The sequence below is a fragment of the Strix uralensis genome, chromosome 7 (genome assembly GCF_047716275.1).
Source record: "Strix uralensis isolate ZFMK-TIS-50842 chromosome 7, bStrUra1, whole genome shotgun sequence".
NCBI classification, from domain to species: domain Eukaryota; kingdom Metazoa; phylum Chordata; class Aves; order Strigiformes; family Strigidae; genus Strix; species Strix uralensis.
The window spans coordinates 6,116,528-6,139,721 of NC_133978.1; the positions used below are offsets into that span (position 1 = coordinate 6,116,528).

A 23,194-nucleotide genomic window follows, 5' to 3' on the forward strand; every position below is an offset into this window, starting at 1 on the left:
CTTGTAATTGAGATACTTCTGTTTTGTAGAAGATCAACTCCTTTTTAAGGAGTACACTCCTTTTTATGGTACTGAAGATTTCTCTGGAATAATAGTTTTTGTTCTGACACATTACTCAGCATTAGAGAATGATTATTTAGAGGAAAGGCTAGGCCTTGAAGCTTTTAGTCACAAGAGAGCGGTAGAGACGCCTCACGTTGATGGTGCTGGATTGTGCTTCTCTCCCTCAGGGTGCCGCCTGCCCTGGTGAAGCCCCAGCTCCCCTCTGTGCTACCCCGCTCCCTCGGGGCCGGGGCTGCAGCCTGGGGGCTTAACGCGGCCGGGGCCGGGCCGGGGGCCGGGGCGGGTCCTCCCGCCGCCGGGGGCGCCGTGGGGCGCGGGCGGAGGGGCCGGGCCCGCGCAGCGGCGGGACGGGACGGGACGGGAGGAGCCGCAGGGCCCGCAGGGAGCGGCTGAGGCGGCGGCTCCTCCTCTCCAGCCATGGGTGAGCGGTGGCTGCGGCGCCCGGGGAGCGGGGCCGGGCTGGGCGGGGGGGGCGCCGGGGCCGGCGGAGCGGGAAAGGGGGGGTCTGCGGCAGCCGCCGCCCCTCAGCCGCCGCGGGGAGCGGCTGGGAGCCGCGTTGCGGCGGCGCCCGCACCGGCAGAAAATGTCCGCTGCGGCGGGAGCGGGGCTGGGGGCGGCCCGCGGGGTCGGGGCGGGGGCCCGGGCGCTGGAGCTCCTGGAAAGCCGGCGGTGTCCGGGGGCCGCGCTCCGGGAAGGCGCGGGGGGGGGGGGGGGGGGCGGTATGCCGGTGAGGAGGGAAATGCCCGTTTTGTGCCAGCCGTCGGGGGGCACGAGGACAGCTCGGTCAGCCGGTGGCCGCGGCGACTACGCGCTGGGTGGATTTCTGCACAAATACTGTTTGCAGTAAGGGCTTGGCTGCTCGTCCAGACTGGGAGAGGAATGTTGTCTCTTGGGCCAAGCCTTGCTAGTCAGGCTCCGGTGAGGCTGGCGACATCAGCGCCACCTGCAAATAGTCCCCTCGGGGGCTGCTGCTTTGGGGCAAAAAGAGCCCTTCAGAGCTCATTTTGCTCCATGTATGTGCAGTTTACCCCATACAATCCCTGAGCAACAGTTACTAGAAAACATGTCATGTGAAATTCTAAATCTTGATTTTTTTTTTTTTTTTTTTTTTTTGAAGAAGCAGGTGAAGAAAAATATGCAGGTAGACCACACTTTAAAACGGACCTAAAATGTGTTTTCTGCCTCAGAAAGACCAGGCAAGAGGGTTGACAATTAAAAGGACAGTAGACCTGGAAGTCTGTCTATGGGGAGGATCAGCTCCAAAAGTCAAAATGAGGTCACCTGAAAAAAGAATTTGTAAGATGCCTTTGGGGAAATGGGCTGAATAGGTGTCGAGGGAGAGCTATCCACCTGAAGTCTGACTCGAACAAGGCTTTTCCTGCAATAACGCTCGTATTGAGTACTGTCAATAGCGAACCTAATAGAAAAACAGGCAGCCTGACATGAGCTTTACCGACAGAAACGCCCCCGTTGTTGCAAGCCTCCATCTGTTCCAGACAGGGGTACTGGTGCTGCTCTGGGTAGGGTTGGTTCAGTGCCCGGCGGCTGAGCGGGCAGGAAATTCAGAGACAAACTAGTGAGCTGTGACTGCTAACTGGGTAAAGTTTTGCTAGAGCACCGTTGCTAATTGTCTGCTGTGTCTTCTAACATCTTTTAATGTTTTCTGTTGAAGTACTGGTAAATTGAGAGACTGTAAAAGTAGTTTTTAAGGTCATCTTGTGTACATCATCTCAGTAATTTTTTTTTTCCCTAGGAAACTTAGGTTATGTTGTATGGTAATAGGGCAGTTTGATATTTGACAGGCAATTAGGAATTTAGAAAATTAGGAAGTAATTTTCTAAGTTTCTAATGTCTAATACCTAAATATCTAAGGCTGTGGTATGCAAGAAGCGAGACCAGTCATTTCATTGCTGTTTGAGGAACTGAGAAAGTATCCCTCTGTTATAATGATGTGGGTTTTTTGGTTTTGGTTTTAACGTATACAGTTCTTTACGCTTTCTGATGTGCGAAGAGGTCATATACCAATACTCAGATTTGCAGAGGAAGAGGCTCACATTTTTTCTCAGACATGAATCTATATAGATATTTTGATATCTGTGTCTCAGTGTCTTAAAAAAGATCATGTGTTCTTAATTTGTTTTTTACATAATTTGTTAGATTTAATGGCAAATAGCAGAAAACAGTAGATCATCGCCTTTTTTTGCTTCTTTCTAAGTTACTTTGATCATGGTGAATAAACAGAGGGTTGTTTTGCCTCTCTTTCAGTTTGGCAAAATAGAGGGTGACCTGAATGTTTGAACTGCTTCATTACAAATGAAAATAAACTAAGAATCTCCTGAACACTCTGGTTTCAGTAGCAGGAGCTCCAAGAAGTCTAACCTTGTCCATTCTGTCAGATTAAGATGATTTTAAAAAGCTATGGGGTTTTTACTGACTAGATTTAATCCCCAAATATATTTTTGTAGTGTACATTTTGTAAAGTTTACCAAAACCATTTTTAGGTTAAAGCGAAACCTTTAGTTCTTAAGCTTTCCTGTGTAGAAAATGTTTTGTAGCTATATGAGAAACTGAAATTAGTATGTAATATTTTCCTGAAACTGCTTCTGGTTTACTGGCTGAGGCTATGTACAGCCTAAGAAGGAAAGCGTGTGTTTATGTCACTGTGAAATTAAGACTGCAGCAGAAAGTGATTATATAGAAGAAGTATGATGTAGGTAGACAATAATACACCAAATAGATACTTACATTAATAGGAGCGCTGCTTTGGTGCCATGGTAAGGACACTGATTGCTGTTATGCAGCAGAGCTTTTGAGTGCAGCGTTGATGCCTGTGTTAACGTGCAGTTACTGACTGCTTCCGAGATGTACTGAGACACACAGTACCTGAGAACTGCCATTTCCAGCCCTGTTTTTGCATTCACCTATTAAAATGATGTAAGATCTGTATGGGTGTTTGCTGGAATGGATGCTTTTCTATAACGTGGTGGTTTATAGCCCTTACTAAATTATTCCTTTCAGTTTATCTAGATTAAGGTAAGTTTTTCTTCAAAACAGGTGGCTATGAAGCATTTTATTATTTTGCGTCTCTTCTAAAACTTGACCCATAACTTTTTTTTTTCTTTATTGTCTTAGCTGTAAAGGACCCTACAGCTGTAGAAAGAGCAAATTTACTGAACATGGCTAAACTGAGTATCAAAGGACTCATTGAATCAGCTTTGAGCTTTGGCCGCACTCTGGATTCTGACTACCCACCTTTGCAGCAGTTCTTTGTTGTCATGGAGCACTGCCTGAAGCATGGCCTTAAAGGTGTGGTAATTGCTCTAGCTGCACATTTCTCATCCCAAACGTGCAATTTTTCTTCCTTTCTTTCTTGAAAGATAAAATCAAACCGTGTTATGTTGCTTTAAGAAGTGAAGAAAACTTGTAAATTTTCACCTTTTATAATTAATAGTGTTATTATTAATACTTCACAACATATATTTCCATATTTACCAACTTTTTCTTTTGCATACCATTTGTTGTAAGTGCTCCAGGGATTACCACAACTGCATGAATGTATGTATGTAGCTTATATTTTTAGCTAGTCATCCTTTTTTGTTTTATTTTTGTTCTAGCACAGTGATTTTATGCTCACAGTAAAATAATTCAGAGATGGCTTTGGATACTGGTGAACTGCCTACTGTCACAGTTACCTGGAAATCTAGGCTCAGCAGTTAACCCGTTCATCACAGCAGCTCTTTTGAAGGAAGCTAGTCCAGTAATTTAAATTAACTCAGTTACTTGGTTTTTCTCTTCCTAGTAAGAAAATCCTTTCTAAGTTACAATAAAACCATCTGGGGTCCTCTGGAACTTGTGGAGAAATTATATCCAGAAGCTGAGGAAATAGCAGCAAGTGTCAGAGATTTGCCTGGCCTTAAGTAAGTAGTATTGGTAAAATACAGCAAGAAAATAAAGGACCTGATTGAGAATCTACAGATGTCTAATGATTTCATTTGGCATTAATCAAGCCTTTGAACACCTAGCACATGATATTGGGGGAGAGCATTGGTGAATCTTGCTAGCTTTTCATGTTCTGCACAAAACAGCTAAAAAAGTAGTATTTTTAGGTTCTTTTCTGATGTCCTGGAAGAAAAGTTTTCTGAATGGTGGACAAAAATGGTGCAGAAAGGAACAGGTCTGCAGTCTAGAACTGCAGGAAACATGTGAGTCTAGCCAGCAAAGGCTGTATAAAAACAAAAGGTAACATACAGAAAAGGAAAGTATTAGGCAGCTTTTCAGATTCTTGTGTGTAGGGTCCTTCTCAAATGTAAATCTATGCTGTGAACTACAATCTCCTCCCATTCCTTTGAACTCTGCTTTTGTATTTAGCTTTATGATTGGCCATACATTAAATACCGAAAGGCTTTGGTTACATTGTGATTGGTATATGGTAGCATAAGGGTTATAATTTATAGGTTTAGACCTTATCTAAAACACATAGGTATATAAACTATGATTTGCTCTTGTGTCAGGCCAGGTGAAGTAACACCCTTTGCCAAGTGTTACACTCTTCCTATCCTGATACAGCATGTGGGTTTTTGGGGTCTTGTTTTGCATTTAGAGCCGGTCGAACCTGGCAAATCAACAATCGGTTATGGGACTGGTGCCACAGCCAGGGGTTTGGCTACTTAGACCACGGGACTCGCTTTGGGAAACCTGGGGTCCATCTGTCAGAGAAGAGAAGAGCATCTTTGGTCATAGGCTTGTCAAACTGGCAAAGAGGGGCTTTAAACTAAAGTTGCCAGGGGAGGGGAACCTCAACCCATCCCAGTCCTACCAGCTGGATGCCCAGAGCCTGGAGCGGGGTCACAGGGCAGCAGGAGAGCACCTGGAGAGCAGCACAAAGGAGTTTCAGCCAGAAAGTCAGTTTCATCGGGTGCCCAACTTAAATGCTTCTATGCATGGGGAGTAAACAAGAGGAACTAGAGACCTATGCATGCCTGCAGGGCTATGATCTTATTGGCATCACTAAGACCTGGTGGGATGGCTCCTGTGACCGCAGTGTTGGAATGGAAGGGTACAGGCTCTTTAGGAAGGACGGGCAGGGACACAAGGAGGGGGCGTCACCCTCTATGTCAGTGACCCGCTGGGTTGCATGGAGCTCTGCCTGGGGATGGGTGAGGAGCCGACTGAGAGCTTATGGGTCGGGATTACAGGGAGGGCAGGGACAGGAGATGTCATAGTGAGGGTCTGCTATGGGCTACCCAACCAGGAAGACCGAGCAGATAAGGCCCTCTAAGATAGGAGCAGCCTCATGTTCACAAGCCCTGGTCCTCATGGGGGACTTCAACCACCCTGATATTTGTTGGAGGGACAACACAGCAGGGCATAAGCAATCCAGGGCATTCCTGGAATGCGTTGATGATAACTTCCTTCTCCAAGAGATAGAGGAGCCAAGGAGGAGAGGTGCTATGCTGGACCTTGTTCTCGCCAACAAGGAGGGGCTGGTGGGGAGTGTGAAGCTCAAGGGCAGCCTTGAAATGGTGAAGTTCAAGGTCCTTAGGGCAGAGAGGAGGGTGCACAGCAAGCTTGCTACCCTGGACTTCAGGAGAGCAGACTCTGGCCTCTTCAGGGACCTGCTTGGCAGAGTAGCATGGGATAAAGCCCTGGAGGGAAGAGGGGCCCAAGAAAGCTGGTTAATATTTCAGGATCACCTCCTCCAAGCTCGGGAGCAATGCATCCTGACAAAGAGCAAGTCAGGCAAAAATGCCAGGAGGCCTGCAGGGATAAACAAGGAGCTTCTGGACAAGCTTAAACAAAATGGAAGCCTACAGAGGGTGGAAGCAAGGACAAGTAGCCTGGGAGGAATAAAGAGAAATTGTCTGAGCACCCAAGGATCATGTTAGGAAGGCCAAAGCCCTGATAGAATTAAATCTGGCCAGGGATGTCAAGGGCAACAAGAAAAGCTTTTTGTAGGTATGTTGGTGATAAAAGGAAGACTAGGGAAAATGTGGGCCCTCTCAGAAAGGAAATGGGAGACCTGGTTACCCAGAACATGGAGAAGACTGAGGTACTCAATGACTCTTTTGCCTCAGTCTTCACTGACAAGGGCTCCAGCCACACCATCCAAGATGCAGAAGGTAAAGGCAGGGACTGGGAGAAAGAAGAACCGCCCACTGTAGGAGAAGATCAGGTTCAAAACCATCTAAGGAACCTGAAGGTGCACAAGTCCATGGGACCTGATGAGATGCATCTGTGGGTCCTGAGGGAACTGGCGGATGAAGTGTCTAAGCCACTATCCATCATATTTGAGAAGTTGTGGCAGTCTGGTGAAGTTCCTGCTGACTGGAAAAGGGGGAACATAACCCCCATTTTTAAAAAGGAAAAAAAAAGAAGACCCAGGGAACTACGGGCCAGTCAGTCTCCTCTCTCTGTCCGGCAAGATCATGGAGTGGATCCTCCTGGAAACTATGCGAGAGCACGTGGAAAATAAGGAGATGACTGGTGACAGCCAACATGGCTTCACTAAGGGAAATTGTGCCTGGTGAATTTGGTGGCCTTCTACAACGGGGTTACAGTGCTGGTGAATAAAGGAAGAGCAACAGATGTCATCTACCTGGACTTGTGCAAACCTTTTGACATCATCCTTTACAACATCCTTGTCTCCAACCTGGAGAGACATGGAGTTGATGGATGGACTACTTGGTGGATAACGAATTGGCTGGATGGTCGCACTCAAAGAGTTGTGGTCAATGGCTCGATGTCCCAGTGGAGAGCAGTGACAAGTTCCTCAGGGGTGAGTGTTGGGACTGGTGCAGTTTAACATGTCAGTGACATGGACAGTGTGATTGAGTGCACCCTCAGCAAGTTCACCAATGACACTGAGTTGTGTGGTGTGGTCACACGCTGGAGGGAAGGGATGTGCCATCCAGAGGGACCTGGACAGGCTGGAGAGGTGGGTCTGTGCAAACGTCATGGAGTTCCACAAGGCCAAGTGCAAGGTCCTGCCCATGGGTCGGGGCAATCCCAAGCACAAATGCAGGCTGGACAATGAGTGGATTGAGAGCAGCCCTGGGGAGAAGGACTTGGGGGTGTTAGTGGATGGAAAAGTGACTGTGAGCCAGCAATGTGCGCTCACAGCCCAGAAAGCCAGCCGTGTCCTGGGCTGCATCCAGAGCAGTGTGGCCAGCAGGGCAAGGGAGGGGATTCTCCCCCTCTACTCCCCTCTCATGAGACCCCCCCTGCAGTGCTGTGTCCAGCTCTGGGGCACCAACATCAGGACACGGACCTGCTCGAGCGGGTCCAGAGGAGGCCACGAAGATGCTCGGGGGGCTGGAGCACCTCCCCTGTGAGGACAGGCTGAGAGAGTTGGGGGTGTTCAGCTGGAGAAGAGAAGGCTGCGGGGAGACCTTAGAGCGGCCTCCCAGTACTTAAAGGGGCTACAGGAAAGGTGGGGAGGGACTCTTGATAAGGGGGTGTAGGGGTAGGATGAGGGGTAATGGTTTTAAACTGGAAGAGGGCAGGTTTAGATTAGATCTAAGAAAGGAATTCTTCCCTGTGAAGGTGGTGAGGCACTGGCACAGGTTTCCCAGAGCAGCTGTGGCTGCCCCCTCCCTGGCAGTGTTCAAGGCCAGGTTGGACGGGGCTTTGGACAACCTGGTCTAGTGGAAGGTGCCCCTGTCCATGGCAGGGGGTTGGAACTAGATGATTTTTAAGGTCCCTTCCAACTCAAACCAGTCTGTGATTCTATGATTTATGTGCTTACCACTTCTAACTGTGCAAGCTCTAGAAGAGTTGGATCTAAAGGTCCAGGTTTAATTTGCTGGATATTAATGGTTGCCAGTTATGTGCATTTTCATCTTTTTTTGAACTGTCAGAAGATACCACTGAACTTGTAAACGTGTATGAGCTAAAGCTAGAATTCAGTACGTGTTGTGTAGACCAAAAGAATAGGATTGGGAAGACAAGCTTTCATGATGAGTTGTAACGGACATTCAGTTACTTTTCTCACAATTCCTCTGAAGACTCTATAAGCAAGTTGCAGAAAGGAGTCTGAATTGTTGCAGACATCTTCAGCTAGAAACAGGACTTTCAAGATTATCTTTACAGGCGCTGTCAGGTTAAGAAGGTGGTGCTTCCAAGAAAACAGCACCACTCTTAAAAATTCTTTCCATGCTGCTAGCCACGTACTGTGTGAGAGCAAAGCACATTGAAATACAGCAGGGTGTAGGAAGTTGCATGTTTTCACTCTCTGAGCAAAACAATTAATTTTACTGTCAGGCTCTTGTGCTTTCTCAACTCCTGTTCCTTCCAGGGTCTGCTCCCAAGCCCAGCTGAGCTGATGAAAATTTTTCTGATATTATCCCAAAGCTTGGAGTCAAAGCTTAGACATTATGGCTTCCCAGACTGCATTGCTCAACTAATACTTTAAAATACCCTTTCAGAAATACCAATTGCTCTACCACTAGACTTATGTTTAAGACAGCGAATTGTTATATTGTGGATTTGGGACTATTTATCTTCATGCCTTTTTTTCCAGAACACCACTGGGCCGTGCTCGGGCCTGGTTACGGTTAGCACTAATGCAGAAGAAAATGGCTGACTATCTTCGCTGTTTAATCATTCAGAGAGATCTTCTCAGGTAAACAACTAAGTAGATTTTGTTTATAATTTATTTTTAGAGCTTTAGTTTTCTGAAAAAAAAAAAATTTGGTACTTTTTAATGTGTCCTTAGTGTAGCAAAGTGTAGATTCTAGTCTGTGGGCTGATTTCTTCCAGTCGTCAAGGCAGAGGGACCAAACACTGCTGCCTCGTCAAGATTGAGGGCCAGCTGATGGGATGTTACCTTGCCATCATGTAGGTGGGCTTCTGCAACGTGCCTGATGGCTCATTTGTAGATGAGGGTGATGGGGAAGGGCTCCCGCTGCATTCCTTCACCATGCAGAATACAGACTAGAAAGTCCTGGAGAGGAGATGAATTCACCCCTACCATATGCATGGTTTCCTACTGAGCTACCATTGCATGGAGGCCTATTGCCTTGAACTTTCCTTTCCTTTCATAGTTCTAAAACTGTCATTGCTCTCTTCTAGTATAACTTCTCCTCTCTGATGGAGTAGTTGAAGCACAAAGGGAAAAAAAACCTTGTCATCTTCATTTCAGTTCTATAACCTATATGTATTTTTAAGACTTTTCGTATATGCCTAGATCATGCTGATATGTCAGGATGACATTGGTGTTCAGCAGCTATGGACTTTTCCTTTTAAGGCACAGTTTGTTTCATGGAGTCTAAAACTTTATTTTAGAAATGCAAGGAGGAAGAAGTAGATGTTGGTATTCTGTTGTTTAGTGGAGTGTTTTTCTTTTAAAAACCTTTTTAGCATTTCAGCCCTTTCCGTTTCTCGTCTCTCACCCTCACCTTTAATTTCAAGCATGTGTTCATTAAAGTCCAGACCTTTTTCACATAAGGTAAATTTTTTGCTATTCTTCTTTTGCATTCTGTAGTGTTTAACAATATAATACTTGTCTGAATCAGTGTGGCCAAACATCCACCCATTGCAGTATCCTATTCAAAAGTGGCTAATAGCAAGTGTATAGGGAAAAGCCTTTTTTAATTGTTTTTTTTAAAGGCAAAGTAAGTCCTGCCTCCCAAACCTTCCAGCCCTCTTTCAGCTTGTGGCTCAGATTTCTGGAGCCAGAGGTAGTACCTTTGTTTTTAATAGCCTCTGAGACAAACCATGCACTTTCAGTTTTTAAATATTTGTAAAGTATGAGCAGATCCAGTTCATCTTTAAGGATGTTGGAGTAAGGCTAAAATCAGAGAAACAACTCAGATTTAGATGTCACTTATTATTAATGTATTGGATATAAATATACTGAATATACCAATAAGACACAATTTTCTTCTTTAACAGCGAATTTTATGAGTATCACGCACTAATGATGGAGGAAGAAGGAGCAGTTATTGTTGGGCTATTAGTTGGGTTAAATGTGATAGATGCTAACCTGTGTGTGAAGGGAGAAGACCTAGATTCACAAGTAAGTCAGTACAGGTAAAGTAATGTACGTGCAATCCATAAGATTTTTATGTACAGTGGATTTTGTTACTGTGGAGTTGTGACTTGTTAGAAATCTTACTAGAGACTGTTTAGGGTGTGATCCATCTACTGGATCAGTGGGGCCTTTTGCATTAACCTCAGTATCAGTTGGGTAAGGCCTTTAGATGGTGATAATTGTCAGAGTGCAAGGGTAAAGTTTGATGCTTCGTCATCAAATGGATGCAATAGTAGCAATGCAGAGTTCTTTCCATCTTAATTGCATAACTCCTCCTTTTCCTTTGTGGGAGAAGTATAGTTCCATGACCAGTTTATCCCATTTGGTTCATTTATTGTTGTTCTGGAACATAATAGCAATGTTTCAAGGACCTGAAACAAAAACGTGCTTCGCGTAGTCTAATAAAAGACCTTACTGAGAGGGTGACTGCTTCCAATCTGCAAAACAAGACTCAGAATTTTTCCTCCCTTGCAGAGTGCTTTGACTTTGAACTCTGATCTTTTCCAAGAAAACCTTGATGGATTCTTTTAAAAGGCAGATGCACAAGTATTTATAAAGAAATGTAGGCTGTGTTCAGTCCTGATTTTTTTTCCAGCTTCTTTGTGGAAAACAGTTTAAGTGATTACTACTGTATGTCAGCCATTTCTATGGCAAAGAAAAGTTATAGCTAATTGGGTATGTGTGCTGTTGAATCATGGGGTTAATTTGTCTTCTGTTGTTCATTCTAGTTACTATCTACTGTTTTAGGCACTGATCTTGCGTACCAGAAGATGTAACATTGAAAGGCCTGTAATTATAGAAAACTTATCAACGTGCTCTTCTTAATATTGAGAATTATATGTGTGTATCACAAAATCTATTGCTATCTACACCTTTGTTATCTAGGTCACTTAGTGGCTTTGCTGTATGAGGGAAGATAAAACTTGATTTGAGAGGGTAGTAGTGGCTGTCCAGATGAGAATTTAGAGTAATTCTGTTTGTGAAGAGTAGCGTAAATAAGGCACCTTCTCAGAGAAGGCAGAAGCAGCATGTTGTATTGAGCAGAAAGAGAAACTTCTGAAGGATGATGAGGTTACATCTGGAAGCATAGTTCTGGCATGTGAGAAGAATGCTCTTCAGTGGTCAAATGTGTGATACACACACAAAGAATTTAACTTTTATAACTTCATGGAGAAGTAACTTTTAGAGAGCTAACATTCTACTTTTGCATAGAGATAGTATTTGCTTTAATAAGCAAAATATGTTTTTTAAAAAGCTGTTGGAGAAGAGACTTTTTACAAAAGATATGGAAGTGACAAGTAGAAGACTGTCGTAGGAAAGTGACAGGAGAGCATTGTATAAACCAAGGAAATGTCAGACTTAGTAAGTTACTTGTATTCAAAAGCTAAAGGGAGCTCAAGAAGGAAGCCGTAGATCAGAGAAATTGAAATACTTTTGTGAAGAGACTGCTAGACACCAAAAAGGAAGGGTTTTGGTAAAGCAAACGTGGTTAAATACTTTTGTTTCAGGTTTGTGAATAGAGTTGGAAGCAGAACTCATGGTAATGTTATTTATCATATATATGATTAAATTACAATTGAATAGAAAAGAAATTAATTAGATTTGGATTTAGCAAGGTTTGAAAAAATGAATGCAGTTGAGTTGGCACACCTGGGAATCAGCAAGTGTGGAGAGGTAGTATTATTTGGCAAGAAATATTGACAAACTAAACATGGGGGAAACATCAGTTTGGGAGACATGCTGTGATAGGAAATCATGTGAAGCACTACAGACAAATTATCACGAGTCTACTCAACCAGCGACAGGGTTAAGTAATACCTGGTAATTCCCGAAATGAAAGTCTTCCTGTAAATTCTTGGCTAAGCTCAGTCAGAGGTAGGAAGTAATCTTTTCTTTGGGGTTTGGTACCTGGCCCATTGTTAATTTTGTTCAAAGATAACATAAATCTTAAAAATATATGAAACTATACTTTTTTAAAAAGATTTTGTTTAAGATGTTACAGTGTTTTGAGCTTCTGGCTGAAACTCGACCAACCTTGAAAAAGCTGATGTGACTGAGGTTTTAGTAATTATATAGATACAAGACCATGAATATCAACAGCAGTTATTTGTATGAGATGAAACTGTGTATATTTGCTTTCCCCTAGGTTGGGGTGATCGATTTCTCTATGTATTTAAAGAGTGATGATGACATTGGGGGTAAGGAAAGGTATGTCCTCACCAAATACCTCAGATTTTGCATGTTAATGAATGATTTCTTGACTGGTGCCCTGTTCTTTGTAGAAATAAGTCAGGTTCCCTAAAGATGAAGTCTTCTGGTCTCATTGTCTTGAGAAAAATGGTGTGCTACGTTGTTCTGTATTACTAGTTAGCTGGAAGAATATTTGCCCTCTGAAGCAAGCCTCAGCCACATCACCTACTTCCTTTTCCTGATGGGCGGTATTGGAGGATTGCAAGGCAGCAATGAGAAGGAACCTGCTGACCTTTAAGCCCTCAGCTTGGAATTTTGTCAGTGTTTCAATGAAGCAGAGTTATGGCAGAGTAAATAAACATCCTTTTTCCTATGAGACTCTGTATGTTGCTATGCTTTATGTAGAGAAATTGTTTGCAGTTAAAGCATTGGGGTTTTTTGTCTCTCACTGATGTCACAACATCTAAGTTATTGACTTGATGCTTGTGAGATGAAGTTGCTTCTTTTCTCTTTAAAAAGCCCAATTAAGATGGATATTTACATATGATATGTATATTTTCAGTACATAGTTCACTACATCATTTTGTTAAAGCTAATTTTATTATGTGCTTGTTTTAGAAATGTACAGATTGCTGCCATTTTGGACCAAAAGAATTATGTTGAAGAGCTAAACAGGCAATTGAAGTAAGTATTACTTTGAAGTATGTGTGTCAGGCCAGGCTTACAGGTAAAACACCTCTAATTCCTTTTGCACCACAGCTTTGTGGGAGAACTTCAGAGAAGGGGTGCAAATTGTTTATGTTTAGACTGAGGATGCAGTGAAGTTGGAAGGGATACACTCTTCTGGAGAGACTCAAGAAGTCTCAGTTTTCATGGTTTTGTTTTTGACAGTCAGAACCTTTATTCTTCAAATAAATAAAAAACAGCAGTCCAAAACTGATCGAGGTCCTCACAATTCATAACTACACAGGAATGAAAAGCTTGATCTGGATTTTAACTGCACTCTATTTAACAGTTTTCAAAAAGTGTTATTGGGTGTTCTGGGTGAATCCACATGATTTGGTTTCTTTGCCTTTCGTAATATTTTAGTTTGTAGCTTTAATGCCCAGGACTAGAACTGAGTAAGTTCATTGCTTGCTGGAAATTACTTACACGTTGTAGGTTGTGGTTCCTGTAGAAACAGTTTTCAGGAAAGCAGCCTTTCCCCTTTACTTTGCTAGATGGAGCAAACGTAGTCCACTACTGTGTTTGTTAATGTACAAATAGAGGAACGGTGATTGTAATTATCTGAGGAGTACTGTACAAAACTAAACAATGTGAGGAGCTAAGGAAGAAAAATACCCAACAAAACCGAACAACAAACCCACAAAGAACTTCTGTAGAATCTGTAGTATAGCTGATCTTCTTGATCCCTTCTTGAAATGTAATTGTATCTTTTCATTTTTAATACTGGTAATCTTGAGCACTAGTTACTATGTAGCTACCATTGGGGTAAAGATATTCTGATTTGGGATTGTGTCAGTCACTGAGCGGAAACCTTCAACAGAGCAGAATAACTAAGTGTATCAAATACAAGCAAAATGAAAGTAAGTTAAGAAGGAGAAAGGAGCTATCACAGTTAAGAGTAGTGGTTTTTGTGTGATGATAGCTGTCATTGTTCAGGTGAGCCCCTGTGTATTGAGTATGTTCTTGTACACTGGTTTATGCATGGAATTACTTGCAAGCCAGTGGTTCAGCGACTCTCCTATTTTATTTCAGGTCAGCTGTTACTTTCCACACATCCTAAAATGCATTAATCTCCTCTACCTTGCCATTCTTAATGAACTGGTAACTTCTGAGGACACCACAGTAGAAGTACGTGGAAAAGTAAACAGTGTTACAGAACAGGTTTTGTTTTTTTTTTTTCTGTGTGTGAAGTGCAGCCTAAAAAAATGTGCTTATGGCAGAAATAGGCAATCAGGTAATGGAGAAGACCTGAATGTAGTTTGATATGATAAAAAAACCACAGAGTAATAAAAGGGAACAAAATTCTGATGAGACTTATAAATGAAGTCAAGGAGCATCAAGAAAGCCTCAGGATAGATCTCAAAAAATGTGCAGAAGCGAATAATTTTGTAAAAGAAATGGATTTTGGAGGAAGAGAACCTGGAGAATGGTTTCATTATATGGGGGGAAAAATCCCAAGAAGATTGTAAACTGTCTTTTAAGGGAACTCATTAAACGTTTGGATGCAATATAGTTGTGAGGATAAACGGAAGGGAGAATACATGTAAAGTCACACCCAACCAGGAGTTTAAGTGACAGGGATGACATTGAGAGTTGGAAAGAATTATATAAACGTTCAACAAAGAAGACTAATTTTCTTATATTTAGGAAAACCTCAAATAATGGGAGCAGGCCTTTTAGCACTTAACTGTTAATCACTGTACTTCGCATTAAAGCTTTTGAGCTTGGTTTAATGAGTTTTGATGTAATTTTGAATAACGTTTTTTCTTTTTCTCTTTCAGTAGCACAGTTAGCAGTCTACATGCCAGAGTTGATTCGCTAGAGAAATCAAACACCAAACTGATTGAAGAGGTATTTTTTTTTAGCAATGTATAATAGATTATTTACTCTCAAACACTATTTTTCTAACCATACTTGCATTATTTTAATCCACATAAGTTCTGTATAATATGTTCAGATACCTTTATTTTGGCTTGAAGAAAAGGTGGAGTAGCGGCAGGGATTTGAAGTCAGCTTGCCTAGGTAGCCTGCAGCATCAGTAAATTAATTCTGTAGAACATTGCAATTTCCCACTTTGGACAAAACCAGAAGAGAAGCCTTTCTTAATGCCAGCTGTCAGTCTGATTCTGTGCAGATGACTAGTCCATAATGGATGACAGCAGTTGCTACAAAGAGACAGAAAGTAGTTCACCAAGCAATTTCTGTTATCATTTTCAGGGTAATCGGTAACATGGTTTCTTGCTTATTTACCATATGCTTATATACAATTTTTAGACTTGTCCTGCTCTGGTTTTGTATTTATATACTATATTTCCAGTTATCTCTGATACTTGACTAGATTCCAATATTTTTAACTTTGTAAGAGAGAGCACAATTTTTTTTTAATCCAAGCTGCTTGAGGAAGCTGCTTGAGTTAATGAAGTGGAAAATTGAAATGTCTAAATTCAGCTTTTGAAGGGATAGCTAGCTCACTCTGGGTATTAATGTGTCCTGATAGAGGGAAAACATTTTTACTGAGTGTTAATTCTCAGAGTATTCTGGTTCCTTTACAAGCCTTCAGCCCAAGTCCACCTATTTTGATCAGCTGGCTTATAATTCTGATATTAATGTATATACTGTAGGGCCCAGTTATAATGTTTTGGCTTTTGTAAATGTTTTCTTTTCATCTCGAAGACGTTTTCTTATGTAAATTGCTCCATGTGATACATTAAGATGTCCAAAAAGAACAAAACTGGGTATATTTGAATCCAAATGGAAAGAAAAAATTTAGGACGAGGAAAGGAAATTGAGGGTCTTTAAGTCATAATAAAACAATGAAAAGAAAGCTTATTCTTTACCAGACATGAAATAATGAAGTATATTCAATACACATGCCATTGTGTAATGAGACCCATTACTAAAATCAGGAGCTTTATGTTTTCTTTAAAAACAATTAAACCTCTGTTTGGTAGAGTGTGAGAATAGAGCAGAGAATGTCTTGGTCTTGCATTCATCAGAACATTTTTTTATCTATTTCTACTCACAAAACTCATGGTGCTTTTACTTTTTTTCGTTTTTTCTTTTCAGTTAGCAATAGCCAAAAACAATATAATTAAACTTCAGGAAGAAAACCATCAGTTAAGGAGTGAAAATACTCTTATTTTAATGAAAACACAGCATCATCTAGAGGTATGTTAGTTTTACCACATTTAATGTAGTAATGTCGTGTCATTCATTGTCATTCAAATGTTCTTACATTGCAACTTGAAGTAAGCAGTAGCTGGGCCAAATCTAAAACAACTTTTATTAGGGAAAAGACTTATTAAATCTGGAAAGCTTTATAATGGCATAAATATATTGAAATTATAGGACCCTAGATTGTTTTATACCCATACGCAAATTTTGTAGCATTTTACCTTGTATTCTACTTTTCTTCCATTCTTCCTTTTTTCTTTAGACTGTAAGCTATATCTAAGAGCATTTAAGGCAATATTATCTGAAAATCTTGTCAAAATAGTGTGGGTTTTAGTTGCCATTCTGACCTGTCTCATTGTATAGATGTCATTTGGAGTAATCATATATACAATCACTGAGCTTATTTTTAAAGCTGTGATTTGTAGCTCCTTGTGTAACTTCTTGTATGTGTTTTACAGGGTAACTGGTAAAAGAACAACTTAAGTGAATGTGTGGATTCCTCAGTGCTGAAAGAATTGTGTGTTAGAGTGACTTAGTGGAGGAAGACTGTACTGCAGTACAGATTTTTATTTTGCTAGATTTACTCAATTCTCATTATAACACTGATGATCACATAGCAGAAACAGCTCTTTCCAACGTTTGTAGTGTGCTTGGAGAATGTATTTTTAAGCTTTTTTTTTTTTTTCCCCCCACAAGTGTTATATTTATGCTGTTGATTGCTAAACTTGTGATGAAGAAAAATAGATTCTCTGTATCTTTGTAGGCAACTAAAGTGGATGTTGAAGCAGAACTTCAGACATACAAACACTCCAGGCAGGGTTTAGATGAAATGTACAATGAAGCACGTAGACAACTTCGAGAAGAATCACAACTTCGTCAAGTAAGTGTTCTTTTCTAGGATTACACTACTTCTAGAAAAGTTTATGCTTGAGAAGAGTCAGTTTGTACATATTTCTAGTTTTGCTTCTGCTGAGCTTAGATGTTGCCTTTAATCGACTTTAATTGCCTTTTGTCTAACTGCTTGTAATAAAAAGGATTTTTAAAATATTTAAAAAAAATATTTCTGTAACAATACATTTTCTTTGAGAAATTTTTCCATCCATTGTTAGCAATACTGTATGCTCTGTATGTATGCTAAATCTTTCTTGTGAAAACAGAAATCCTTTAGTTCTGTTTTTGTAATTAATACTCAGGCAACTCTATGCAACACTGGCAGGGTAATTTCTTATAATGCAAGTTTTCTTCTCCCAAAGTTACAAAAAACCCCATCGGTCACTAAGTACATGAGAGTGTAACGTTTATGTAGTGGATAATTACAAAGTTAAGGAGGAGCAGAATTTCTGAAGTGGTGAAATAGGTGGTGCTGCAGCTCTGTTAGTGTTAGCTTTTATCTTTTTCAAAACAGAGATAAACTGTTGCGTAATTATTTAAATATTCTGTGTTGCATTGTGTTTGTGTTTTATAGGATATGGAGAATGAGCTAGTGGTTCAAGTTAGTATGAAACATGAGATAGAACTTGCCATGAAGTTGCTGGAGAAGGACATCCACGAGAAGCAGGATACCCTCATAGGCCTTCGACAGCAGCTTGATGAAGTTAAAGCAATTAACATGGAAATGTACCAAAAGCTGCAGGTAAAGGAACAGTCTGCTGTTAAACTGATGAAATGACTTTGATTGGAGTGAGAGAGATGCATTACCATTTTGTTTAGTTAAGCACTGCTCTTTCCTTAATTTTTGGATTCTTTTCGCTTCTCAGGTCAGCTTGTTGTTTTGGAACTTTACTGATGCAAGCATGATTTCACACAAAGAAGTTCTTAAGGCAGTCATTTAATGCTAGTGGGTTTATAAAAGAAACGAGCATGAGAATAAGATCATGGCCTAATAAATAGCTATGTGGAATAGAAAGAGTAATAGCATATCTAGTGATAATGACACTGTTTGGCCTGTGTTGTATAAAGAACCCAAGAGAATGTAGGTATGTGGTGAGGAGTTAAGGAGGAGATCTGAGCTTTCAAAGTAAAGAAAGGCATTTGGAAAACAAGGTTGTATTAAATGAAAAAGCTAATTACAGGTTGTTTTTTTAATCTGTTAACAAACTAAGAAAATCTGTAACAATGCAATTCTTCTTTGGGAGAATATGGATCTCAGAGGCCCAACATGCAGTTAACAGATGACCGAACACCAGGGAAGTTTAGCAGTGAATTATTTATGCGAAACATAAATTGGATTTATGGAATAAATGATCAAAACCAGCACAAGAAACCAGTCAAATCTGTGGCGGAATGAGGGGGAAAAAAAATTAGAATGTTGCAGAGAGATAATTGAGATGATGGACAAAGGATGCAACTTTTCCACGTGTAGCTGTGTGGAAACTGGACCAGAGGAAGAGAAATATAAGTAGAACTGAAAAGAAGAATAAGAGGAGAATGTTCTTCAGTATGTTAGGATCTGTAGGGTTTTGTTTTTCTTTTAGAGCTGGGGACTGTGGGTAACACTGATTTCACTTAATGACATTCAGACCCACTTCCTGGGCAGAGTAAAACAGTTTAATCATGCCCAGTCTCTACTGATTAGGGACCAGTTCTTAATGTTGATCTGTATAGCAAGGATGATGTTCTACTTTTTATTTAGATCTTTGAGCTGTGGTTGTAGCAGCTCTGCAAACAATCAAAATTGTGAAATGTGTTTAGTAAAATTCTTACAAGATTTTTAGGTGCATATGGTGGTTTGATAAGAGTTGGAGAACCTTAGTGATTTCCAGGACTAAGCATCCTTTATTGGTAAGGTTCTGAGGGGCTTCTTAAAAAGGTGATCTGTGAATTTGACTTGCAAAATGAGTAACTAAGAAAGGAAACCAAAATGAAAAACGTATACTTTTTAAATAGCATCTGCACTTGCAAAGTACAAAACTACAAACTTGCTAGCCATAATATTTTAAGTACTGTCCACCACATTTTTTAGATGGGACTGTTTAAAAAGAATCAAAACTTGAAGCTGTTTTAACGTTTTTCCCTTCAAATATGAAGAAAAAAACCCCCATGAGGTAACACTGTAATATATACCTACTTCAGTTTTAACCTTTTTTGTAACACAGGTTTCTGAAGATGCTATGAAAGAAAAGAATGAAATAATTGGTCGATTAGAGGATAAGACCAATCAAATTAATGCAACTATGAAACAACTAGAACAAAGGTACAGGCCCATCTTTGGTTTTCTTCATTTGTGTCTCCATCTCCTTACATTTTACCGTATTCCTACACAGTTGCCACAAAATGTAACTTTCAATTAGAAAATTTGAAAAGAACCTTTCTGAAACTTTAGTGCTTTACTGTTTGATTTTTTTTTTTCTTTTTAACAACCACACTTACTCTAAATACAGACTTAATCTTTCAGTTTTCTTCCTCCACCATATTTCTTCTGGTCCTGGGTTTTTGTGCTGATACCAAAAGTTGTTCTTCCAGCTGTTTTAAAATTCTGATTCATTATTACCTCTTTTTTTTCCCCCCACCTGAATGAAATGCAATAGAAACCAAAGCATTAATCTTGCTTATACTTAAGCATGTGCTTAATATAAACATTTAATGCCTTCATGGATCACTGCTGTATTTGCTGAAGCTATTAAAATTGTTGTCCGTTGCTTTGGAAGTACCATTATTTTCAATGACATAATGAGTTTTTACACTGAAAGGTTGAAAAGTGAAAGACTAAAATTCCAGTATAGAAATTTTACATCACGGTTAGACTGCATGTATTACATAATATTAAAATGTGATTCATATGTTTTAATTTAGTGGCCTATATGCAACATTGATCTTTTAAATTGTAAAATATAACATATCCATAAGCCCTGTCATGTTGGTGTTTGACATGTCTTTTTTTTTCATTTAAATCTGGTTATGAAAAACATGGTTATGTATTAAAAAAATTAGTGACATGAATATTCTTTTATTGACATCCTTTTTTCCTCTTTTTTCTTTTTCTTTTTATCCTTTATCCCAATTTCTGTTTTTACTATTTTGCTGCCTTCATCTGTCTTTGATTTTTGTCCACTGCATTCATGAAGTGACAAAGATCTGTTAACTCAAACTAGGACTATTGCAATGTCATTCATCAAATGTGCCAGCAATGAAGCTCAGCACCAGTATAAACTTGTCAAAGATATATCATTCTGAAAGCTCCTCCAGTTCTGTTGTGTTTAAATAATTACTGATAAAGTACAACTTAAGAATTTTAAAATTACAACTCTAAATATAAAGTGGTATTAGAAATCCTGCACTGTAACTGATCGTAGCTGGGTTCTATTTTGTTTTCTGAAAGAACATCATCTCCGATCTCACTTTACCCCTCTTAAAAAAAAAAAAAAAAAGAAAAAAAAAAGAAAAAAAAGTAAACTACTGCACTATTATTAAGCAAATGTAAGCTAGTTTTCTAATGCTATTTAATCACTTCTTAACTGTCAAACAAAGTTTATTTTAAAAGGTTAGCTATCTTTACTTTGGCTGTACATTTTTATGACATTTGTTTCTAATTAGTGATTTTTCCTATTCTTTATGGTACTAATAGATTTAAAAAGTAGCCCTTCTGACTAATATTTCCCTTCTGCCCTGCTTATTTCTTTCACTTTTAGGCTGTATTTATCCCAAAAGCATGCTCTCTGTTGGGTTTTTTTGGTTGTAACTAGCACTGTTTTCTTAAACAGTGACAGGAGTTTGGGGGAAAGGGGGTTGAGTGCTATATCAGAATGATATATTAAAAAAAAAAAGAGGGTGGTGTCGACATATATGTTCAGTATGTACAGTGGAAGAATGACAGGGTTTGGGGAGAAGGCAGCTAAAGCACAATTCCATTTTGCTGATGTGATGTGGGGTAGAATATTTTCACAGAGTTAAAATGTGTTCGGAGCCTGGACTTGGATGGGGCTCCAGACAGGAAGGACAGCACACTCTAGCGAATTTTGTAGCTGTGACTGCTGCCTAGAACAGCTGCACCATGATAGCTACAGTGGAAGTTGTAGTAATAAATAGGTTTTTACATTTAGGGCCCAGATTCTGAACTTGTCTAACTTGTTCGTCAGCTAAGGCTCTTGCCTGTCTGTGGCTGCGTCTACACTGTAATCCTAACCTGTGGTTTTGCCCAACCCCTTTTTCCTCCACCCATCATTAGGCAATCTTTCCAGCTCTCATTTCTGGTTTGAGTTGCTGCTTGCCTGCACTGCAGAAATGAGAGTTTTAGCTGCTGACTGCCCTTGATGTGCTTCCCAGTGTTTCCTCTGAAGTGTGGAGCGTAAGTTGGCTGGGAAAAGAATCTTAGGGTCTTTCAGCAGAAGGGGATGTGTTTGCAAAAGTGGGGGGCAGGACACAACAATACAGAGAGGGTTTCTACTCCATCATTATATATTACCTTATTCCTTGGTTTGGAATCAGAAAGAGCCTTTAACGTGGGCTGGCTACTAAAAAATAAAAATAAATAAAAAAAAAAATCTCCCATCCTCAAAGGAAAACCCAAACCCAAAACATTGAATAGAACAACAGGTAGACCACAGCAGAAATGGGAGCATAACCATCTCATGGTCATCTATGCAAACAAGTATCTGCCTCAGTATCTGAGTCGCAAATCCTGCTGCGAACGCGGTCCAGCTCCGCGTTTGTCTGAATTACAGCGGTGCAGTTGGCCTTGGTGCTAGTCTAGAGGATGGTGCTGTAGCTTGGCTTGGCTAGCGTGCTTCTTGGGTAGTGAGCTCCCTGTCTACTTCGGCTGTGGAAACTACACTGCAGTTTAATTTGTGATTTAGGGAGGGTTTTAACTTGCTTTTGGTGTTGTCTTGTGTAGCTTCATTCAGCTGCTTCTGCCCAGTGGATTGACCCTGCTTTTTCCCAGTATTCTCCTTTCCATACATGTTTTGGCCCTCTGTGCACTACCATTGCAAATGTGACTCAGAGCATTCTTAAAACAACTGGTGTAGTTGAATGAGATAGTACACACTTTATAAGGTAGTTTTAATTCCAGTCTTTTTTCCCTTGTTTACTGGCAGCTTTTGGAAACTCCTGCTGGTGCAACTTCATCAGTAGAAGCACAAATGTAGACATATTGCTGACTTAATTTCTTTTTAGCTGACACTGGAAGTTGTGAGTTAATCTGCGTTCAGCTAGCTGCTGGGAAGTGAGAAACCAAGCACAGAGAGAGAGTATCACAGATTTCTCCCACCACTTACCCGAGAGGCCCTTCAAACAGTTTTGTTAAACACGATGCAGCAGGTGGGGACATTCAGTGGTATTTTACAGGCTCTTTTACTCTCCTGCCTTTTCGTCAAGACAGGTGTAGCCACGATATAGCACAAGTTCTATTTTAGTACCTCTACTTTTGTTACATGACATCCATCTTTTTTTGGACTGAAGAGGTGACCAAGCAGAGAGGAACCACAGTGAACTAATGGATTCCAAGGGGAGTGCTAGCTGAAGCAGAAACAAACCCCTGGAATTCCAAAAGGAAAGATTAAATAAAAAGACCAATCCCTCATTTCTTGATTAATTGGTTTTATTTATTTTGTGTATAGTATGGAGCTATTTTAAGCAGTGTAAGAATGCATTATTTTTAATACAGATGATTTAAATTAATTTAATAATATGATGTAGTTGAGGTAGTTCTATAAATGTAGTGGGACCTGTCACGGTGTGTCTTCTTGTATTAGGCTAGTTAAGTTTTTTGCTGTCTGATTGCAGTGCTCTGTATTCAGCCTTATGCCTGAATTGTTTTGAGCTGCTTTTGCACAACACATGCTGGGTGACTAGTACAAGCCAAGTACTTTTACAGGATTTATTTGGTGGGGGGTTGAAAGCTTCCAAAAATAACACATGAACATATGCTAAAGGAAAAAAAAAAAAAAGCATTAAGGTATATGCTTCAATTCTAAAATATGTATCATCATGCTTTGGCATCTGTTATTCATGAGCATAAAATAAAACAGTGATTACTTACAGTGATTACTCTCTTACTGTATGAAAAAACAGGAG

At 40.3% G+C, this 23,194-nt stretch overlaps 1 protein-coding gene across 5 annotated transcripts in view; it reads left to right on the forward strand.

Annotated features, from left to right (window-relative positions):
- Positions 1-387: 387 nt before the first annotated feature.
- Positions 388-23,194, forward strand: part of RUFY2 (RUN and FYVE domain containing 2) — a 30,333-nt gene continuing 7,526 nt past the window's right edge. For 2 of the 5 annotated variants that reach the window (XM_074874273.1, XM_074874276.1), the window contains exons 1-12: positions 388-484; positions 3,196-3,369; positions 3,863-3,980; positions 8,582-8,683; positions 9,955-10,078; positions 12,240-12,301; positions 12,902-12,967; positions 14,791-14,860; positions 16,076-16,177; positions 16,947-17,063; positions 17,649-17,816; positions 19,279-19,376. In XM_074874273.1, coding sequence (XP_074730374.1) covers positions 481-484; positions 3,196-3,369; positions 3,863-3,980; positions 8,582-8,683; positions 9,955-10,078; positions 12,240-12,301; positions 12,902-12,967; positions 14,791-14,860; positions 16,076-16,177; positions 16,947-17,063; positions 17,649-17,816; positions 19,279-19,376 — 1,205 coding nt within the window. In that variant the 5' untranslated portion in view covers positions 388-480. Of the gene's footprint in view, positions 485-3,195; positions 3,370-3,862; positions 3,981-5,931; positions 6,839-8,581; positions 8,684-9,954; positions 10,079-12,239; positions 12,302-12,901; positions 12,968-14,790; positions 14,861-16,075; positions 16,178-16,946; positions 17,064-17,648; positions 17,817-19,278; positions 19,377-20,247; positions 23,161-23,194 lie in introns of those variants that run through there. The other 3 variants (XM_074874278.1, XM_074874275.1, XM_074874277.1) reach the window with 3 other exon arrangements.